General features: G+C 36.2%; 1 protein-coding gene across 1 annotated transcript in view; it reads right to left on the bottom strand.

Annotated features, from left to right (window-relative positions):
* LOC140747712 (endonuclease/exonuclease/phosphatase family domain-containing protein 1) overlaps positions 1-14,366 on the bottom strand; it is a 38,036-nt gene extending 23,670 nt beyond the window's left edge. The window contains exons 1-4 of the mRNA XM_073080269.1: positions 13,786-14,366; positions 12,521-13,199; positions 11,558-11,707; positions 3,463-3,623 (exon numbers count right to left, since the gene is read on the bottom strand). Of these exons, the coding sequence (XP_072936370.1) occupies positions 3,463-3,623; positions 11,558-11,707; positions 12,521-13,199; positions 13,786-14,059 (1,264 nt within the window). The 5' untranslated portion in view covers positions 14,060-14,366. The remainder of the gene's footprint in view (positions 1-3,462; positions 3,624-11,557; positions 11,708-12,520; positions 13,200-13,785) is intronic.
* Positions 14,367-14,376: the final 10 nt, after the last annotated feature.

The raw sequence follows: 14,376 nt of genomic DNA, 5'->3' as shown, positions 1-14,376 counted from the left end.
GGTCTTTCTCTTCACATACTTATAAGAACATCCGAAAAACACAAACATTGATGCAAGTTATCTAATCACATATGAGTGTGTTATGATAGGCAACTTGATTATGCGTTAGTTGTGTATGGTTAGTTATTTTAGTTACTATATACGCCGTTCAAAGATGTTTGCTTCTATACCCAGTTCCACATACAGTTAGTCTTCCCACATAATTGCATAAATCCGGTGAGAAAAACTTTTATGCAAATGACGTCATTCGTGTTAATACGGAACGGATGACGTAAGGCAATTTTAAATACATTTTGCTTACAATTGCCCGTTGAAAACACTAGTTTGAGATAATGCTTAATTATTTAAATTTAATTCCCAATGTAACAAGTGTTAACGCGTTTTTTGTAACGTTACAAAAAACACTTTAACACTAAAAAACCATATATGAATATATTACATATGTAGTTATAGGCAAAAGCTACAAATATAGTCAAAAGTATTGCAGAACATGTGCGAGGTGTAAATGAGCAGCGACTCAAAAATGCCACAAAAAGCCAAAACAGGAAATTACTATCTTTGCAACGTTTTTCAGTGAGTATATTTATTAAATTTCATTGTAACAGCGCCAATCAATTGGATATAAAATCAATACTTGAGCAGGATATCCGATTAGAGACTATAGCACGCGACATACGGGCGCTTTGATTAAGTATTATTCATAGAATTTTGCTTTACTGCCTTCGATGAACTAAGTTATTCACTCGCTCTGATGGCTCGGGTTCGACCCCAGAGACATTTGTATTTTTGGCACGGGTACCAAGTAAGGGTCCTCCACTAGCGCAGACATAATCGCTAGTATTAAGAGAAAAGGAACGTAACGCAAGGACACTTTCAGGCTGAGGCCTGAGACCTGTTCATTATATAATTTACAAATGTGAAAATTCTACCAACCGGCATTTAACCAGACTCTACCCAACCCTCATGACCCAAGCTCTACCCTGACAAGAGACATACAAAACATGAAGTCGTTGATGAAAACAATAGAGATTGGTCGATGACAAAATCGAGTCCATAATTATGTTATTGGTTTAGCTAACGTAAGCCAGTAAGGTACAGCCACAGTCAACAATAACAAACTGCCGTTTCAGCGAATTACGAACACGAGGCAAGCAATTTAATTAAATGTCATGTAAACGGCTAGCATTCAGTTTTTATTTTTACTGTTATTAATTCTACTAACACGTGTAATTAATTCCTTATTGTATATATAGCTGAAAGTATTGGTTTTATAAATAGAGAATGTTTTGAAAGGTCGTTGAATTCTTTAAACATTCAGTGATGTAAGCATTGATAGGCTATTGATTTGAAATTCGGCATTTCAGTAAGGAAGTCCGAGGTTCAAACCTCCGGCACGCCCGTCTGTTTTTAAAGTTATGTAATGTTTTTTAAAAATGTTCTCAGAGGTGTATTAAGTTGACCAATCCGCACTTAGCCAACGCGGTGGACTATGGCCTAAACCCTCTGAGACAAGACCTGTGCCTAGTAGTCGAGCAGTAAATTGCGTTGACAGGGGACGCAAGCGGGTGCACTTGCACGCCCCTGGCCGGAAATAAAGTACATAGGAGAAATCACAGAAATGTGTATTTACCAGCGAAAAAATCTTGTCAGGACCAAACAATCACTGAATTACGTATCCGTCAGCGAGAAATGGCTATGCACCTTGCGTATGTATATCCCTATCAGGGCTAAGTGTGACATTAAGTGTGCAATGCGTACTGAGAGCGAATGTGTTATGTGTGTGTGGAGATTTCTCATGCGCCGAGTGCCGAGTGCTCATTGAACGAATTCTTCAGCGCGTGTTTTTGCCAACATCGCTCACGTTCTAGGGCTGTGACTGTAATCAGACTAAAATGTTTCATTCGAAATTTTTAAATGCGTTTAAATGTCTCGTAAATGTAAGAGATATATCGTGAAACTGAATTTACTGTATTATAGTTTCTTAGTATATTATTTTTGTCGTATAGGTCTACTTGAAGCCGATCATTTACCTATTGCCACGCCTGAGAACTAACTTGGATTTAACTTCCGCTCTCTCTCACACCACCCAAACACACAGACACTCTTTCTCTCACACAGGAACACTTTTCTGACACACACATGCGAACAATACAACTCTAAATGCAGCAGGCTACGGTATACGTGGTTGTGATGCCCATACAATCATATTATTCGTTAAAGAGCATTCAGTACTCTTCAAAACAGTACATAGGAGTAGGTACGTAGTAGGGTAATAAAATCTTACAATAGTGTGACCTTGCTACGGTTTTATATTTCTGTGAGTACCTAACACACCTTAATTGTTGCGCCAATTAAGTAGTCACACGAAACTGCTATTAATTAAATGGTTCAATTCAATGTAAATTCAAAATTCAAATATAAATAAATTCAACTCTTATTTAATTAATTAGGTAAATTAGGGATTATCATGGTCTGTAGCCGACTAAATACAGGGGTTATATATTTGACGCCGATCAGAGATGCGTTACCGCCCCTGAGGACTAAGATCGTCGCCTCATATTATGTCAGTCGGCATTCACCCTTCCACTACAACGCAAGAACTCGTCTTACTATTATTGTTCCTTTACGTTACCTTTCTAATAATAAATACTGTTCACGGCTTTTCTAATTAAAATTTGATACAAAACTTAGTTGTATGAAATAAAAATCACGTCAGTTTGCCATTTAGTCGGCAACCCTAATCCTAGTTGGTAATCGAAACAGCAAGTCACTGAGAGGCTATTTGGGTGTTATAATAGCAATTTTACGATGTCCATTGTGGCCGGACACCAACTATCGACCGTTTACTAACAAACAGAACCATTCCGAGCGACCTATTAACGTGTGATACAAAATTAACTTCAGCATATAATTATAATGGTATTTGGGACAATCAACGTGCTAGTTACGATTTTTGGAACTCAGAGCATTGTTTAAAACTTATTAAATATTCATTCCTGTTCTAAATAACTACTTTGTGTTTGTATCTAACAATAACCAGTATAATTAATAAAAACTTTCGTCAGGGTTATGTATATACAAATATATTAAATAAATATTTAAAGAATCAATTACGTCGGTCGGTTGAGTACACTTTAGACTCAAACAACTTTATTAAAAGTTCAATACAAATTCAATGTTATTGTCATAAGTGCTCTGCTATATATACCAAAAATGTATACTGTACTAAAAATCACTAATCAGAAATGACTAGCTGACTCATTCCACTGAATGAAAAATATCCTTCAAAATTTGAAATATTAAGAGCCCAAACACTACTCAGGGACAATCTTCAAATCATGTAGCCACTTTGACTAGTTGGTTCCCATTGCGTACTGCACCTCGCTCTATACTTTAAGATATACTGTCCAAAATCTGACGTAACTATCTGAAATGTAGAGTAGTTAGTTGCAAGTGCCTTACCTTGTGGAGAAGCAACAAGCCGGCCGGCGTCCAGGCGCAGCAGCGCGTCCACCAGCCGCCCGGCGTCCGCCGCCTCCGTCACCAGGTGCAGCTGGTCGAGCGCCACGTCCTCTATCGTGATGCCCTTGTTCGATGAGTCGTACACGAAGCCCAGGGTTCGACTGCAACAAGAAAAGAGTGTTAAAGCGGGCGTTGATACGGGGAATAGTTATGTGACACCCCTTTTAGCATAACGGACTAGAGGACGCCGCAATAGTGACTGCGGCACGTTTATTATTCGAAAAGTTTTACCAACTTTTGGCAGTCAGATATATGTGCCGTTGGTATATTTAATAACATATATTTTTCCACCTTAAGCAGAAATTTAAGTGGTTGATATGTGTTTTGAGTCTTGGAGCTCTAACATTGATTTATAGTGTGAACGTTTCTTATATTACGTCGATATCGAATCTTAACTTTTCTAAGAGAAACTTAACTGGAATGCCTCATTTATTTATGTATATGAGTGATGAATTTAGATATCTACTCTATGGGTGTTTGAACTCGTCTTTGTGTATGTCCATTGTACACACGAAATATGGAAGGTTTATGTTTATATACGTAGAAAGCGTTCTTTTCCTTCTCAATATCCCAATCTGTCTAAACAAATCAGAAGTCACGTCCATCATCTTAGAAAAAGCTGTAGCCACATTTATTTTAGTACAACAGTATTCACCCAACAAAAACAGGTACATGAACGTACGTGAAGTTCATAAAACAATATGTTTATAATAAAGTTTCGGAACCCTAAAAGAATTTCTGTATTGACGTCATCGAAAGCAACGTGTGCCGTAGAATTATGATAACGCGGTACAAATAGATACCGTTGAGTCCCACTAGCTGCTACACATTCTGTTATGGCTACTCGATTTTGCTTAAAGGATATCAAATTTAATAATGCAACGATCAGAACAACTATGATGATGACTACGAAGATTAGATCCTCTAACAAAAGCTGCTCCAAAATTTTAATCTTTATGTAATTTTCAGAAATGTATATATATATTTGTACTTTATATTCCGATTCGGTAGTAGTTGAAGAAAATGTTGTAACTGATAACTGACTTTGTAAGTGCCGCAGTTGGCCTATACAAAATAAATATATTTCATTTCATTTCATAGAGAACGTTGATAGTGGTAACTAAATTGTACAACAGTTGCACAAAGATAAATTTGAACTCATTGACTTAGAGAATATCTCAAATTTAAAAAAAAAGATAACGTCTACCTAGCGGAATATTGCATTGAAACATAAATTGCACTTTAAATAAGCGAACCTAAACCTTTTATTACATGTGGAAAATTAATACTTGCTACACAAATTAGTAGATTTGGTACGTGTATTTTATTTAAAAGCTTAAGTCTACTTTTTTAGTTTGAGGTGGTTGCATACAAAGACGCCACTAGCAACAAGACTTAATAATTTTTAAACCCTTCAATATTTTGTTCACAAGGCCTAGTCTACATTTTTGGTCTGAGATGGCTAAATGTAAATATGTCATTCGCAACAAAAATTAACACGTGAGTTGTACGAAATTGTCCGCCCCTCATGGTAAAAAAACCCGGTAGTCTGTTAGCCTGTCTGCAACTTCAATGGCACAAAAAATGCTTTGTGCATTGACTTCAGCCTTGTATGCAATGAGATCATGTATTTCAAATTGTAATTGCCCAGTAATTGTTGTTCATTATACCTTGATAAGACCAAGGTAGTACGTAGAAGGATGATATACTATATCCCAGAAAACACTATCTTTATGTCGTGACAGACAAATTTATATCTGAATATTGATCTAACAAACGTCCATTGGTACGATAATTTGTCTGGGTATTTTCGAAAAGGGCGCAATTTTTCTGGATGGATTTGGGAAATCTACGACCCTTTTATCCGACTGCATAGCGCAATGTTTTTTCGAGTGTACCTATAACTGACCGATTGATTGACTGACTGATTGATTTGATTGCTAATAATGTAAGAATAAGGAAGATTCGAGTCAGTGGAATAACCCTGACAAATATTTTGAAAGTAAATTAGTGATCCGATAAGATTTTAAGACTGCTTTCCATTAATAAGAACTGGGATCGCCGAGTTAACGTGCCTATGTATCACGAAATAGCATTATTATTATAATTCGTTGAAGGTTCTTTGATGTCTATCTGAAATTCCGTATGTCTGTCCATTCTGGATTCAAATCCAAGTTCGTTTACCTAGTCAGGTTATTTCTTTTCATAACAAAAAACACTTCCTTCTCCTAAAGTTAACGGCAGTCAACATATTTTAATTACAGCATAACGCGAAACTTTCTCCTAATCAATATGAATACATACAAATGCAACCGAGTGCATTACGTAGTCAGATTCATCGAAATGATGCCAATAAGTGGCATTATAGCATGTCGCTGTAGCAATGTCAAGCGCTGCCAACACACCAGGTGTGATATAAAAAGGGCACATTTCCATTCACGTGTGATTATGTTATGTTTATGCATTACTTCGACTATTTCTTTGGCGAAAGGGTCTTCTCTGCTAATCAATTCAATATTCCTACGCAGATTTTTTCATCTTTTACGCGTGATTTATTTTCTTCTTGATTACCATGCAGTTTATACTAATCCGTTTAGCCCTATGGTATAAACTTCAGTGTGTTGTATCAAAGACGACTATATTTAATATTATTGCGGGGAAGTCTATATCTGAGATCTTTATCTAATTTTCAAAGATTGTCGAAGTTTAACAACGATATTGGGTTTTTCCTAAACGTTTCCCATTCTGAATGGAGACCTGTGCCCAGTAGGACAGTAACGTGTTGACGATAATAATAGTGTTGTAATTCTCCTAATCTTATTCCAGTAATTATCATTGTTTCGGAGAACAAAAACACCGTATTTGATTTTCAACCAGAAAACCCTCAAATAACGTTTTACATAGATAAATGTTCTGTATTGACTTCCTGTATAGCAACACGGCATTCTACCGTGGGCCTATGGGCGTGAATCATTTATTTATTTATTTAAAGAGCAGGCATGAATCAATGGCGTGCAAGCCAACAGTGTTTGGCCAAAACACGAGTTGCGCAATAAGTATTCAGAGCAGAACGTGATTTGTCAACAACAAAACAACAAGAAAGGCTTCAATTATGCAATTTATGCCCTTTCTCTAATAAAAGTATACTTTTAAGATTAACCCAAGATGTTTTATGTATAAAACTAGCACCACTTTCTCACTAAAATGTCTAAATCTGAAATCAGCCTTTCCGAGTTTAACTTGCTGACAGACATGCAAACATTTTATAAAAAGATTTTTATCTTTTGATATACTGCATTTTGAGCAAATATGGGGATTTTAAATGATCAAATAAAGTGATTTAAATGAAGTTTTTCCTTACTCAACATCTTATTTCTGACTAAAACATTTTAAATTTGTAAACAATTCGACCGTAACCTAAAATGCCTGCGCGGATTTCAAGTCTCGTCCCAGGCGTGACTCTAAATACCTACCGTTGGCTAATAACATCAGACGATCTCCGCGCAGACTTTCGCAAAAAGGCCAAAACCCGCGTTGGCCTTGCACTTGGCTCGATAACTTATAAATAAACGTGTCACGCCGTTCAGTCACCCCGTCCCGATTTGTGGTTAGCATGTTAACTTAGGGTGTCCACACATATATAGCCATAATATAGCAGGTTCATGACGAATTAATGGTATTTTTATTCATAATATTGAAGTAGCAAACGCAAATGCATGACGTTAACGTCATAAAATGTCGACTTTTTGAGTGGCAGAAGCAGATTCATATCGATAAATTTGAGGCGACACTTACTCGTAAGTTAAGGAAACAAGAGTAGTAGAGTAGTCTAAAACATTAGTAGTGACAATGTGATCTATCTCTACATTTCTATTTATCTTTAGTACTCGTATTATTGATGTTCATGCCGAATTAAATGACAATAACATACACTCTTCTTACAGACAGATCTTTTCTTGACCTATCAATCCGATTTTGTGTCGATAAATATAGGGAGACCCTTACTGGTTTGCGAAACAAGGGCGATATGTAGGAGATTAGTACAGATAATTATATCTATACATTGTTGTATATTGCTGGTGATATTATAAATGCGAAAGTCACTTTGTTCTACTTTCGTACATCATTAATCAGCTAATTCTCATGAAATTTGGTAGACATGTAATCCGTGTCAGCAAGATAATCCGGGGATTAATAATAATAATCTCGCTATTTATACACGGACAAGGCTGATAGCTGATGCTAATTATTTTTTTATGTAAACATTTGCGTTTAATAAATAAGCGTCAAAATGAATTGTGAGCTTTTAATCCATTTTGAAAAGTCAGCGCTATGCCCTATTCATCTGATTCCAAATGTATTTATAGCTATACAAAATAAGCAAAAACATTAAAATAAAAAAGTGAAAAGGCATTCAGAATTAAATTTCAGGAAATAAAGTCTGTGCCATGTTCTCTACTTCTGGATATAGAACAACATTAATAAAATTAATCCGCAGTAAAAACTCTTTAGTCTTGCGAATGCATGATGTATGTTTCCGCTCACTAAATATATTACCTCAGTGCTATGATACTGTGCTGACCAAAATTTATAAAAATAACACTTTCTCGCCGTGACAACTTTCACAGAGGACAACGTGTTTCGATGTGGATATTATAGTCTGAACTCGCCTACTTATCTATTCAGCTAATTATATCAGCACATATGTACACTCGTTCGTGTTATCGCGGATAGGCATGCAAAGTTGTGAAGCTTTTGCATATAGCATAACTTTTTACTCCATTTAATAGTAAAAAATTCAGTCCGCGTTTCTCATTTCACTAGAGTTTACATTTTTTACCCGACTGCGAAGTATAATGTTTGTTTATTTACTCACTTTATACATATAATTTATTTAGTGACTACCTCTGCTTCAATCAAAAAATAAATCAATTTGCACTCAAATATACAATAGCTACATACATAATTAAATGTTGATAAATCAAGGCCGGTGGTAATGCGTTAAATACACTGTTTTCCTCAATATAATATGAGTTTCATTTTGGATTTATCAAAAAAAAAAGGTACTACATAACGACTCTGCCTCGTGTTATATGAGATATTTGCAAAATTCTCGTAAACAGTATCCGCCCGTTGCTAATTGCACGTGAAAAAATTAATTAAATTCAAACATGTTGAATTATGAGGTTCATATCAAATAAAAACAACTTAATAAAAAATGTATCACGTGTTTTTATAAAAGTTTCCACTATATAAATGAAAATGATTATATCAGTATTCAGTACACATTTAAAATATTAAAATAGGTACCTACTCTTATTAGTAACGTTTAGAAGGAATCAGATGTATTAAGGCTTACTAAAGGCTATGATAAAAACACTTGCTTATGTTATTTATTTCAACTTTTAACAGATATTAATGATATTTAAATTTATTATTGCGTATAGTATTTTAGTATAAGTTTTTATAGCATAAGTGTAAAAGCTACCGCGTCAATACTCCTACATCTTTTTACACATTTGTACCTTTCTACCTAAATATCTGCTGAACTCATTGCAATTAAGTTTGCGTTGGTATTCGCTGATTTATAAAGACTATGATAATTGTGTTTTGATATAATGAAAACTGCAAACATTACGAGATTATTAAACGTGCTAGTACGTACTAGACTACGGTAACTGCCGCCCATTGATATCTGTTATCAACCTCATATCATTTCAGGTTACAGGTGTATATGGGCAATACAGTGGACCTCCGGTAACCCGACAAAAATTATGCAGGGCGTTGTCGGACTATCGAATTATAGAGCACTGCCTAAGACCCCCTATAGTTCGAATTTCTTTTACAAAACAGTACCTTATAATCCGACAAATTACATATCCAAAGATAAGATTCTATATGTTATATGTACATATGTACATACTTTGAAGTACAAATCATACTTAATTTATGTATGTCGAATTTAGTAAATTAAATAACAACATATGTACCAAGATTGTCAAATACATATGTAATACATATTCAAAGTCATGTCGGATTACAGGGGGCGCCGGATTAGACAGGGGCTGGATTATCGGGGGTCCACTGTAGTTACAAATTAACATATTACATATACATAAGGTACATAAGGTGGACAGCATACTCTTTTCCTTATTTGATCACAAAAATCCCCTGTGAACATCCGTTAAGTATTATCAAAGATTTTTCCGTCTAGACTGAATTATCTTTGATAATGGTTTACGTAACACCGAAATTCCATTGTCAAATAAGTACTAATATTATAGTTGAGAGTTACACAAAACAGAAGTTATCAGAAAATCAAGTTTTGCCTATAATACAGTTACAAAATTAACAACAGCTGTATACTGATGCGACACAACAGGATCCAGGCAAACATCTAAACGATCTGCACATGTGAGTTTAGAAAATGTTTTTTCATTATTCGTTTAACGATGAATACCATTCAGCAACGAAAGGTGTTAAATGGAAAGCTCTAAAGTTTTAACAGAAAGTAATCAAACTGAAGAGTCACATAGTTCGTAGGACATAAACAAATGGTGTTCGTGTCCATGACCAGGTGGACTGATGATCTGAAGAGGACGGCGGGATACCGCTAACGGCTCAAGACTGGTCGGAGTGGCAAAGATTAGGGAAGGCTTATATCCAGCACAGGACTTTTAAAGGCTGACACGGATGGATGGATGGAGACCTTCAGAATTTAACACGCTCTGAATATAGAAATGAACCGCGTCGTCTTGGCAAATTGTATGACTACACCTGCTCGCAACGACTTCAGAGCGGACTAGCAGTTTGGCGCGGACTATAATTGATATCAACTTAATATATTCCTCATTAAACACTCATAACGTATTTAACAGTAACTGCCTAATAACCATTTTCTGTTTGTACTAGTATCTAATGTTACTTCTGAGAAGTACTTTGGTATAATAGACCGAAATAGCTTTTATCTGAATATCTGGGATTCGTTACGATACCGAGAAATGTTATTTTAAACTAGTGTTTTTTGTCGAGTAAATGCGTAAACTTTCACTGTTTATTTGAAGTGCATAATTATGTGTCACATAGGAAAACACAATCTTTTTTGAAAGTCTTTGATTACAATTTCACACATAAACTAAAGACAAGTTCTGAAATAATGTCATCTTTTCCTTTAAGTCTATCCATTAATGGTAGTAAAGTTGTTGCTCCTATATTTATCCTATAGACTGTCATACTAACTTATCTAGCGCTCTATCAAATTTTTGCCAAAGAATGATATTCGACCATTTCTAGTAGGCAAAAATTGTGAAGCTTCAATCTTTTACAGGAAAAACATTGGATAGATTGATTTTTTAATAACCAGCGTAAAAGGGAACCAAACCTAAGATTGTATCGTAACTACATTCATCATTCATGTATTCATCATCGACACACATGGCAGAGTGGTCATCATATTATCTTCCTGATACGTGTTTGATTCCCGCGGAGTATTTTGTGTATGAGTCTCTTTGTTATTCGTTTTTATGTGTGTTCATGACACCTTTTTTTTCTCTCGAGGGGGAAACCTTCGAAAGGTACCCAACGACGTGGGAGCGACGCCGGGTTATGTGGGATTTTTACCGCACTAAAACCCCCCCGGTGGTCGTCTTTAACGTTTGTTGGAGAACTCCGGGATCTCCAACGGATCACAACCGGAGCCCTCCAAGCGCGATGCCCAAGGGGCTCTACCCTGGGGGAGCAGTTTTCGCTCCTCCCTCACCATGTAGTGTTTACGACGGTATGCGACCACACATACCGCTGTCCTTCCCGGGGTCGCTTGCTGGACGGTTTGAGCTCCCATTCTTGCCGCCCGCAACCCCGGAAGCCCCCTTTTAGTCGCCTCCTACGACAGGCAGGGGATACCGTAACGCTATTCTAGTCCCGGAACTACAGGGACAGTGTTCATGGCACCTACAATACAGGGAATCGTAGTGTGAGGCTATAAAAGCACAAAACATAAAAAAGGAACAGTAACAGTCAATCAACGTAAACTCACCACTTGGACAGTTTCGGCAAGCAGTAGTCCCACTTGTGGCTGCTGGCGCGCCACTCCCGCACCCGCCGCAGCGAGGGCGAGTTCAGCTCGTCGCAGATCATCTGCAACGCGCTCTCTTCCACCACGTCTTGTATGGCTATTATCGACAACCTGGTAAACAATGTATGCGTTAAATTGACGTGTTAAAGCTTGGTATAGGTAACGCCAGCGTTGTTTTCTACTAAAATACTTTATGGAATTGTAGAAAGTGAGATTTCTATCACTCAAACTTAACTTAATTATTTATTTAAAATATCCAACATATTTGAAGTAGTTCACATCTGCGTTTAACTATATTTTTTTATTATAAGTGTAGCATGGAGTACATCTATAAAAAAAATGCCTGAATATAGATAATGAGACCACAATAAGAGGCTACAAATATTGGTGATAAAAATAATAATAGACTGCTTAGCAACATTATCAACTTCGAATGGGAACAATTCTGATAATGTAAGTTATCATGAATGATTAATAAAGATTATTATTTTGTATTGTGTGCTTTGATTGTAATTTCATTATATATTCTAATTTTGTTAATCAATATTATTATATGTAATAGTTAAGATGTAATTTTCAAAAGGCAAGATGCTTGTAATCGTCATATAGAATATAGAAAAGATATAATTATTGTTATGTATGTAACACATAGTATGTGAAATGATCATTATTAGTTTAACTAGGATTTTCCTATAGTTTCACTGGCTACCACTCATTGATCTCAAAAAGATACTAATGTAGACAAAGTTAAACACCTAAGAGAATAGTTAATGTCAAAAATCCTGGAGGACACTATTAACAAGTAAATTCTGCATCTGCCCAAAATTGCAATATCATATTTTGGAAATATAGATCAATATTAGAAGGACATCAATTTTAAAATCACTCTTTCCAAAAAAAAGTGCAAAAGCTGACTTTACTTACTTGTTTTCCAAAATAGTCCTACACACAACCTCTCTGACACCGGGATTGGTTATTTTCTCTACACTAAGCTGATGGAGGTTCCAGGAGGCGAGTCGGCAACACGTCACTCCATCTCTTTCATACATAAACAATTCTTCAACAACTGGTCGGTGCGAATACGCTGATAACAGATCTAAGATGTCGTTGACTGGTGCTGTTGCAAATCCATTTGGCAACGTAATAGGGAGTTTCGAAGGCATTGATAAACTCTTTCTGTGAGGTGTCTTTGGTGGTCTTGTTGCTGTCAGTATTGATTCGTTTAACGACCCATCCCATCCGTTAACATGGCCATTAGTTATATGCTGAACACTTTCACATTTCCGTGGTTCTAGACTTAAATGATGTTTGACAGTACTAAGCCTTACAATATCCATTCCTCTTACTTTTATTAAATCATCTAGAGATTTAAATGGTCCCTTTTTATTTCGATAATCTACAATATTTGCTGCTAGCTCCTGATTAAGGCCAGGTACGCACTGAAGTTGAAATACACTGGATGAGTTGACAGAACATAACTTATTTTCCACTTGTAATCTTATGCTATCTAACGATTGTGTACGAGAACTTGCTCGGGAAATCTGTCTTCTAGTATTTGTACATATCTCTGGCCTTAATGATTCTAATTTTTCAGCTCCAATACCTAAAATATTGTAATTATAATTAATCATTGTATAAATTGATTTGAAATTAAAATATACTTTAGGAATTCAAAATATTTCATGCTATGGGGCAATCTTTATTTTTATATTGAGGGCCCAGTTTCCTGCACTTATACTACATAATACATAGGTTACTTTAAAAGTTGCTGAATAATTTTATTGATACTTATAAAATATACTATTTCATTCACGGTTCATCATAACTATAGTTTAATCTGAAAAACGGTTGAAATTGCCATCTTCCATTTGGTTTATCAAACCAAAATGTTCAATAAATCTTTCATTGCCTCATGTGTCATAAGACCTTACTATAAAAAATAATATTTTGGCCATAGGGGTCTTCTTTTTCATAATAATGGATATTGAATATTAAAAAAATGACACATATACTTAATAACTATTACAGAACAACAAAATTATTTTATAAGTTGTATACCAAACGCCACAACAAGCATCATTAACATGTTAAATGGGCATTGTTTGAGCCGCGTGAATAAAATGCACGCAAACAAGCGATTTGCATACACAACGTTCGAATTCGTTACGAAAACAAAGAGTTCTAATCACCTGAGACCAGCGCAAGGTCGTCTATGCGCTTGAACCGGCCGATCATCTGCCGGTGGCGCACGATCTCGCGCGCCAGCTGCCGGCTCACCCCCGGCAGCGTCATCAGCTGCTCCTCCGTCGCCGTGTTCACGTTCATCAGCTCCGGGTACTCCTCCGACGACGGCAAGCTGAACGTGTGGCTCAAACTAGACTTGTTCAACTTATTCCGACGCATGAACCCCCGGTATGTGCGCCGACTACTCCTGTTCCACACCGAGCTCGAACTCTGACCCATTTCGCTAAATCAACCAACGGACATCGTATCACACGCAACAATTTTCACTGGACACATTTGATAAAAAAACTATTATTAGACGTTGATTACAACATTGCACTTATCTAACGTGGTTTCACATCACACAGGTTTTACACATTCGACCACTCGCGGTTCACGAATTTAATTATTTACCGAATCTAATAATTATTTATCGTATTTTTTCAATACAATCGATCACAACTTCCCTCCATCAGCCAAATCACTTCACGAATGACAATTTAATTAACAATTTATTCTATTTTGACATTGACAACTGCATCCAACTGACGTTTGAT

Source organism: Epargyreus clarus, unplaced genomic scaffold, assembly GCF_041222505.1.
Source record: "Epargyreus clarus isolate Ecla_fem2 unplaced genomic scaffold, WU_Ecla_fem_2.2 ptg000015l, whole genome shotgun sequence".
Taxonomy (NCBI): domain Eukaryota; kingdom Metazoa; phylum Arthropoda; class Insecta; order Lepidoptera; family Hesperiidae; genus Epargyreus; species Epargyreus clarus.
Note: the sequence above shows the minus strand (reverse complement) of the source record. Positions and strands in the feature narration are given on the sequence as shown.